The sequence below is a fragment of the Chiloscyllium punctatum genome, chromosome 8, assembly GCF_047496795.1.
Source record: "Chiloscyllium punctatum isolate Juve2018m chromosome 8, sChiPun1.3, whole genome shotgun sequence".
Taxonomy (NCBI): Eukaryota; Metazoa; Chordata; class Chondrichthyes; order Orectolobiformes; family Hemiscylliidae; genus Chiloscyllium; species Chiloscyllium punctatum.
This window is the reverse complement of record NC_092746.1, coordinates 8,993,148-9,001,606: the sequence shown is the minus strand read 5'-3', so window position 1 is coordinate 9,001,606 and position 8,459 is coordinate 8,993,148. Positions and strand designations below refer to the sequence as shown.

The 8,459-nt window shown below is 39.4% G+C and overlaps 1 protein-coding gene across 2 annotated transcripts in view; it reads right to left on the bottom strand.

Moving 5' to 3' along the window:
• Positions 1–753: 753 nt before the first annotated feature.
• The window catches only part of nsun2 (NOP2/Sun RNA methyltransferase 2), a 50,528-nt gene continuing 42,822 nt past the window's right edge, over positions 754–8,459 (bottom strand). The window contains exons 17-19 of one of the 2 annotated variants that reach the window (XM_072575147.1): positions 6,033–6,171; positions 4,444–4,483; positions 754–2,305 (exon numbers count right to left, since the gene is read on the bottom strand). In XM_072575147.1, the coding sequence (XP_072431248.1) occupies positions 1,858–2,305; positions 4,444–4,483; positions 6,033–6,171 (627 nt within the window). In that variant the 3' untranslated portion in view covers positions 754–1,857. The remainder of the gene's footprint in view (positions 2,306–4,443; positions 4,484–6,032; positions 6,172–8,459) is intronic. The other variant, XM_072575148.1, reaches the window with a different exon arrangement.

The following is an 8,459-nucleotide window of genomic DNA, read 5'->3' as shown; positions in this document are numbered from 1 at the left end:
CTCTTTGTTTTCGGAAATCTACTACCCCACCGTTTCTCATTTTGTTTCTTTGCTTGAACCAATCTATTCCCATGCTATGAAAACCATCACAGAACTTTGTATTTATTTCCACCCTCAATTAATTGCTCATAACCTATTAATCACTAACTTTTACCCTCTAATAAAAGGTCACAGTCCTGAAACTTTTATCGGATTCTCCTTCTCCACAAGTTTCAAATTTGCTGTAGATTTTCCTTTTATTTTGGATTTTCAGGATCCACAGTATTTCGCTTCCAACTTAAAATTATTCACAAATCATTACATAAAATCCTTCCCACAACATTAATCATATTCTACCAACTTCTCCCCTGTTTCACTGTAGGGGATAATGCGTTTCTTTGCTCATAAAATATTGACCAAAAAATTCTTTCTTCATCATCCCAAAGCAGAACTCTTAGCACGGTGGACTTAAGAATGACCCTTGATCTCCATAGTTCTCTCCCATGTACAGCCAGGATATTTCTAAGCACAGATGCCATCTGTTAACAATGCTCGTGCTAAGTAATTTTGATTTAAAGGTCTTACCTGGAGCTACAGTGCAGACTAGAGAGGCAGGCACAAAATTGAACAGTTTCCCTTGAGAGGAAGCTTGTGCTTGTAATCTCCAAGAATCGTAACTGCTTTACATGGCAACATTTCCACTGTAGGATGATGCAACTATACCACTCAGGAACTTTATGTACAAAAAAGGACTGAAATAGCAACACAAGAATATAAGATCCAGTGCCTTTTATTGGGCAAAATATGGCAACTTGCCTCAAAAACAAAATGTCCTCATATCCATAACCATGTTTCATACAAACTTGAAACAGGTCCTTTGGTACATCCACAGGATTTGCAAATTAAATATATTTTCTGACTATAAAGAGGTAATTATCAGCTTTACCACTTGGGGGGGGGGGGGGGGGGGGGTAAACCAGCAGGAAACCGTGCAGGTGCATGGAGCTAATCCAATCCCATTAATTTATCACAAACAAAAACAGAAGTTGCTGCAAAAGCTAAGTAGGTCTGGCAGCATCTGTGAAAAGAAATCAGAGTCAACATTTCAGGTCCGGTGACCCTTCCTCAGAACTGGGTTGACGAAACATTAACTTTGATTTCTCTCCACTGATGCTGCCAGACTTGCTGAGCTTTTCCAGCGACTTCTGCTTTTGTTTCTGATTTACAGCACATGCAGTTCTTTTGGTTCCCAATAATTTACCATTCAAGTGGAGAACAAAAATTACCATAAAATGCATCCTGTCTTTTAAAATAAAGTTAGCATTTCAGATTTATAAATTCATCTGTAAAAGCTTTACATCATCTTTCAAAGATATTTTCTAAAAAAAAGCAGGAAGGCATGAACAAAATGGTCATTACTTGAGATGTCAATTTAAAAGGTTATTGTCTGCAAGTGAAGTGGCTGTCAAGCTGTTTGCAAAGAACATCTTAAATCATGTGAATAACACTGAAGTTCACCACTCTCATTAATGAAGTCATAATGAAAGTGATACAACTGTCTTCTCCTCCCCTGCTCCCCTCCATTAACATACTTGTTTTATTCATCTCTCGGAGTATGGAGTGACCAAGATATTTTTCGGAAAGACATTAATAGTAGAGGTGTGCTCTAATATAATGAGATCAAATAATTTTTCAAGACTATGCATCTAGTTAGGAAAGGTCTGAGTACATTAATAGGAAATATTCAACTTTGGATTGCAAGTAAATGTCGTTTTCCTCCAGAAACAGCACTGGATATCCAACACCAAGTCATCAGATAAGTTTATGCTGCCACCTGTATCAGTTCATGTTTGACATTTCTTAAAAGCTAAAATCTCATTAATTTGTATCCAGATGCGGTACTTCAGCACCAAAGTTTTCCATGTTTGAACATGAATCAATGGGTTCTGGTGTTGTGATATTGTTGATTTCCATCTTCGTGTGCTGTATTACTTCTTGATCTTTTTCAGATTCTTCTGCTGGCCCCAAGATCTGAGCACATTTTTCTTCAGACTGCTGTACAATGTCAGAATCGCCTTTCAAATGCCCAGCATCTCCATGTACATTCAAATCCTCTTCTTCCATTGGCTCCTCAGCTTTCTCAGTAGCCACACTGTCTGATCCATCGCCCTTGTCTGATCCATCGCCCTTGTTCTTGTCTCTGAAAACCTCTACTCCCAACATTCGCAGATAATGGAAACGCTCATTCCTGGCAACGAAGGCACGGATTGAATTCTTTCCCCTCCAGCCACACAACACGATAGGGCACTTCGGACCTTCGGTGTTTCTGCAAGCACAATTGTAGACAATAGGAGGGAAGAAAAATAGCAAACATTAACTGATTGAATGAAGTCTACTTTTATGCATTTTCGTTTACTGCCTTTTCCCAATTGGAGAAGGTGCGAGCTACCTTCTGAACTTGCACAGGCCTTTGGTGCTGTTAGCAAGGGAGCTCCAGGATTTGGACCCAGTGATAGTGAAGGAATGATGGTGTAGTTCCAAATCAGGAAGGTGAGAGAGTTGAAGGGAAGCTTGGAGGTGGTGGCGCTCTAATGAATTTGTTGCCCTCGTCCTTCCCGGTGGTAGAGCTCACTGATTTGGAAGGTGCTCTCAAAGGAATCTTGGTGTGTCGCTGCAGTGCGTCTTGCATATGGTACACACTGCTGCCACCATGTGTTGCTGGTAAATGGAATGAATGTTAAAGGCGGTCGATGGAGTGCCAATCAAATAGCTTTTGTTTTTGTCTTGAATTGGACCAAGCTTTTTGAGTGTCATTGGAGCTGCACCTACTCAAGCAAGTGGAGAGCATTCTAACACAATTTTCATTTGCACATTGTAGATGGTGGACAGGTATCAGGGAAACAGAGTCAGAGTTAATCGCTACAGAACTCCTTGTGTCTGATCTGTAGCCATATTGGCTCGTCCAGTTCAGTTTCTAGTCAAAGAGGTGCTGCTAGTGGGAGATTCAGCAGCGGTAAAGCTGTTGAAGCTGATGGGGTAATGGTCAGGTTATAGTTTATTGGAAAAGGGCCCCATCAGGCACTTGCACAGCACAAATATTACTTGCCATTTATTAGTGCTAACCTGGATGCTGAGGTTTTGCTACGTATGGATAGCTGAAGATAATTAGGTCTAGACCACTGCTCTAAGGAACTCCTGCAGAGATGTTCTAGGCTAGAATAATGGATCTCTAACAAATATCACCACATTTCTTTGTATGACTTCAAACCTAGGGACAGTTTTCCCACTGATTCACACTGACCATAGATTTGCTAGATGATGAAATACTTGGTGAAATTCTGCCTCATCGTTGAGGGCAGTGAGCCAAACCTCACTTCAGTAATTTACTTTTCTTGGAACTCTGGAGAGATGAGAGGTTGGGGGAGAAGATAAAATCTCTCAAATTTATTTTATAAAAGGGAGGGGGTGGGGTGGGAAAAGAGAGAAAAGAGAAACCCAGCAAATCAAGAAGTCAAGCGACCTGGTAATTACACAGAAGTGAGGACTGCAGATGCTGGAAATCAGAGTCTAGATTATAGTGGCGCTGGAAAAGCACAACAGGTCAGGCAGCATCCGAGGAGCAGGAAAATCAACATTTCGGGCAGTAGCCCTTCATCAGGAACGAAGGTAGGAAGCCTCCAGCGTGGAGAGATAAATGGGAGGGGGGTGGGGATGGGGAGAAGATAGCAAAAAATAGGTGGATGGGGGTAGGGATGAAGGTGATAGGTCAGAGACTACCTGGGGGTTGCAGTGAGAAGGAGAGACTCACTGAGATTCTCGTACAGAGAGGATGAGAACTTCTTCAAGGTAGGCAACCTTGCAAGAGGAATTTAGACCTGGTAATTACACAGAGTCTCAGCAATGGCGTGCAATAGTGGTTGGTGAATAGAAGTAAGAGGTCAGGTTAGAAATGTATGAGAGTTAAAAGCATTATTGGTAATGATATATCATCGAATGGTGGGCAACTGACATGCAAAGTGTCAATATCAGATTAGTCCTTTTCTTGTTAGATTAAGTACAGTACTTTTACTGCAGCCAGGCTTTTTGGAATAAATTATTTAAAATAAAACTGGCATTTAACTCTAAATTATAAACTTAATCCACAACTCCCTCATGGGTTGAGTAGATGAAGGCAGTATCCAATGTATGAGTAGTCTATTGGTTAGCACAATCAACCCAGAGATTAGAATTCTGAATTCCGTCATGATAGTTTATGAATCAAATAATATGGATTAGCAAAATGAATTGACAAAGAAAACTGCTGGGATTGACTTTACAACACAAGGAATATATGTTTATAAACATTAGTTGAAGATTCCACCAGGCTCTGCTGCAATGCCCACCAACGTGAATACTGAAAAGGATATGTCATCTTACACTTGTTAAAAGTGCAAGCAAAGATATGTATTTTATTGAAAAACTTACGAAGGATTTGGTTCATACTTCAACACAATGCTCCCCATGCCTGTTTTAGTGAAAAGACAAATACATTATTTGAGTGGTCATTAACTGCAGTGGAACAACTCTAAGATAACATTTCAATTTCTCCTGAATAGTTAAAAGGCTGATAAATACAGAGGCCCTGTCATGTTACATATTTTTTAACATGAATAAATAGACGAACCTCGATTATCCGAATACCAATTATCCAAAAATCGGATTATCCGAAGACAATCTCAAGGTACCGACAGAAACATTACAAAGATATGCGTCCAACACTGATTGCGTCTTTTATTTACAGTGATTAAAAGTGCTGCCAAGAACAGTCCTAGGCTGATGGGAGCGCAGGCACTGTCTCTAAATGACTGACCTCCCACCTCACTTCTTTCTTCCCACACTTTCCCTGTAGTTCCACACAGGGGTGTACCTTTCCAACACCCCCTTCCCCAGATAATCTCTCCACACTGTGGAACCTGTCAAAAAAGTTGCAGTAAAAAGTTGTGGGGGCGCACGCTATTTGGAGACTCACCCCCCCCAAAAAAGGCAGTAGCGGCTGCAGTTGTTGGTGTCCAGTTCACCTTCTTGGGGGGGGGGGGGGGGGGGGGGGGGGGGGAGTTAGGTTTGGGGGGCGGCGGGGCCGGGGGGGACAATGTTGGACGGGATTGGGGGCGGGAGCTTGTATGCGCTGTAATGCTGCCTTATCTCCTGAACAGGGAGCGAACTTTAAGAAAACTCCAAGCCCCAGATTAACAGAATATTCAATTACCCGAACAAAACAGTGCCCACCCATTTCTTTCAGATAATCAAGGTTCCTCTGAATTTTGAAGAGAAACAGATACTCGGTAATACACTTCGATCTTCGGCCAACCAGAATGAATCGCAATATTCAGTAAAATGAAGATAACTGGAAAAAAATTACCTAATGCTAGTTACACTGCTGTACATTATATTTACTGTTTGCTTTTCATTTCTATACAATTTAATATCAATAAATGATTGCACCCAAACCTAGTATAGCTCGGACAAAATAACTCCACTAATTCTCTTACAAAGAAATTAAATAAGGGTCAAATTTGGAGGATTAGAAACATGAAAATCAATTAAGAAGTGTGCAGCAAGCAAATGAAATGACTATCAGAAGATATTACATACAATTTGTTTTCCAATTTTCTGATTTCAACTTTTGATATTTCCTGTTGAGTTTAAAAAAGGCAGTTTAAAGTGAATGCTAATAAGATTTACAGATTTTATTAATTTGAGCAGATTTGAATTTCAAATGCAAATACATTGGGCATGATAAGATGAAGTGAGTGAATGATCTCATAATCAAACACCTGGCATTTTTGATGCTTCATGCTAAGTTCCTAAATTTTATTTTTCGACATTGCAAGCTGAAATGAATGCATTTTACATAAAAAAGGAACAGACTATTCCTGAAAAAAATGCAAAACAAAAAGCAACAAAAGGATAACTGTGTGACATTCATACTTATAAAGAAAAACAGAATCACAAACAACTTCATCAATTATTAAGGGGTTCTTTTCTCAATTAAAAGTGCCAACATAACAACTTACTCAGCTTCTTGGCTTGCTTCTGTGGTTCACTTGTAAGTTTGCCAATGAATGGATTTTCTTGTGTTAACAGCACCATAACATCTTCAATAGAAATCTTAATGATTCTTTCATTAATGTACGGATTTAAAGTATAAATACCCTGAAGAACATAAAAGTAAATGCTTAGCTGCCTATGTTTTACTTTGAAGAGCAAACACCTCATTTCCAATACTACTACTACTACTAATAATAATAATAATAATAAAAATAATATTTATTATTAAGTACTGATTCTGCTTGGCTGCCAGATAATTCAAGAAATTCCTTCCTTTTTCTTATAGCAAGGTTGTAGTGCTTACATTGGACTCAATTCATGCTTCTAATAGCACACACATCAGGTTACTAAGAATGACAAATTTGCATGATTTAGGTTCCATCCACCATCGAGACAACAAAATTCCAAATAGCCCTTTCCAATTACCCATGCCAAAATAATTCGAGAAGGATGAAACACGTTTTAAGCATAAACAACATTAAGCTATCTGAGTCACGAGTCACAATACAGTACCAGGTCTTTGGAAGCTGGAAATAGCCAATGGGGCTGGAATTCAGATACTGCTATTCTCCAAATCACCGCTTGCTTAGTTCACACAGTGCTAAATTGCAACAACTCCTGTCGTAAATATCTTGGATTGATTTATTATAAATTAATGCAATTACTGTAATGGGTAGTTACAGTATAAGGAAATTGCATCCATCTCCCTTCAAGAAAACTCAGTTCACAAAAATATAGCTAAAAAATGTTAATTCATTTGCTTAGACTTAATCGCTGTCAGAACCTTCAGGATTTGAACACATTTTTGATCGCACCTAAATTATCACAAATTTCTCTCTCATTAACTATCAATTTAAAAATGCATTGTTCCCATAACAAAGCAAGGCTACTGTCTAGCTTACATTATGGACACGGCAGCGCTCAACGTCTTTTAGAAAGCAATAATGTACAAACCAGAGTCACTTAACAAATTAACTCTTCAAGTGCAATCACACCCAAAGAAATTCAACCAATCAGCAGCAATCTTCAATTAAATTCAAAAAAGTAGGAAGGGCCAAGTCTGGATTCAAGCTGCCAAGTCTTCCCTCATTATTTGGAATAGAAATTGGTGATTTTCTAGCACAGTAACTCTGGCACTGAAAAATGTCTTTTTTTTGCTGGTTGTTGGATCCAAACTGAAATTAGTTTTGGCAATCTCAGCCCAAGTCCAAATATATTCAAGACCATAACTGCAGAAATGTAAACAGCTGCTGAAAAGTTGTTAGCTGATAATGGAGCTAATAGTACCGCACAATCACAAATACTAAAGAGAATTAGAGGGAGGGGATCCACTTTGAGTACAAATTGGACCTGCTGTGTTTTTGTCCGCTCAAGTTTTTTTAGATTAGATTAGATTATCTACAGTGTGGGAACAGGCCCTTCGGCCCAACAAGTCCACACTGCCCCTCCGAAGAGAAACCCACCGAAACCCATTCCCCTACCCTATTTTTACCCTGACTAATGCACCTAACACTGTGGGCAATTTAGCATAGCCAATTCACCTGGCTTGCACATCTTTGGACTGTGGGAGGAAACTGGAGCATCCAGAGGAAACCCACGCAGACACTGGGAGAATGTGCAAACTCCACACAGACAGGCGGGAATCGAATCCAGGACCCTGGTGCTGTGAGGCAGCAATGCTAACCACTGAGCCACCGCGCCGCTCCCATCCATTTATTTCCAATAATGGAACGTGCAAAATCTATCCTGAACTACAGCGGCCAGGCAGCATTTGAGAATATTATTTTTAAAATCAAACACCTCTGCCACCTCAGTTATATTATCTTCCACCCTTTTCTGTTCAGAAGATATAAAAGTGCGAATACACATGTGAACAGATTCGAGAACAGCTTTTTTCCCCACTGCTGTCAGACTTTTGAATGTGCGTCTCAAATGTTAACACTGTATTTTGCACTCTGTTCTGCCGTCCTGATGCCCTTTGATTGGTGCAATCTGCTTGTATAGCACGCAAAACAACACTTTTTACTATATCTCTGTACGTGTGACAACAATGAATCAAACTCAGTCATTAAAACAAAGTGTGGCAACTTAGTGTAAGCTAAAAGCATTTATTACAATAAATACAGTTTAGCCCACTACCAGTAAATAAACAGGTTTAGAATAAATGCAAGTGATTTTTAAACAACTACACAAAATCAGATGATAGTTGTATTGATTTATTCCATAGAGTCATTTAAAAAGTGTACTCCATACTTATTAAACGCTCTTATTGAGTGTAATTACCTGAAAGTTGCTATGGTGGCTGGTTCCATTCAGTATTGACCAGCAGAGCAAGCATTTCACACAATACTTTCTTTTAAATAAAAGCTCAAAAGATCACAGAACCCCAGGAC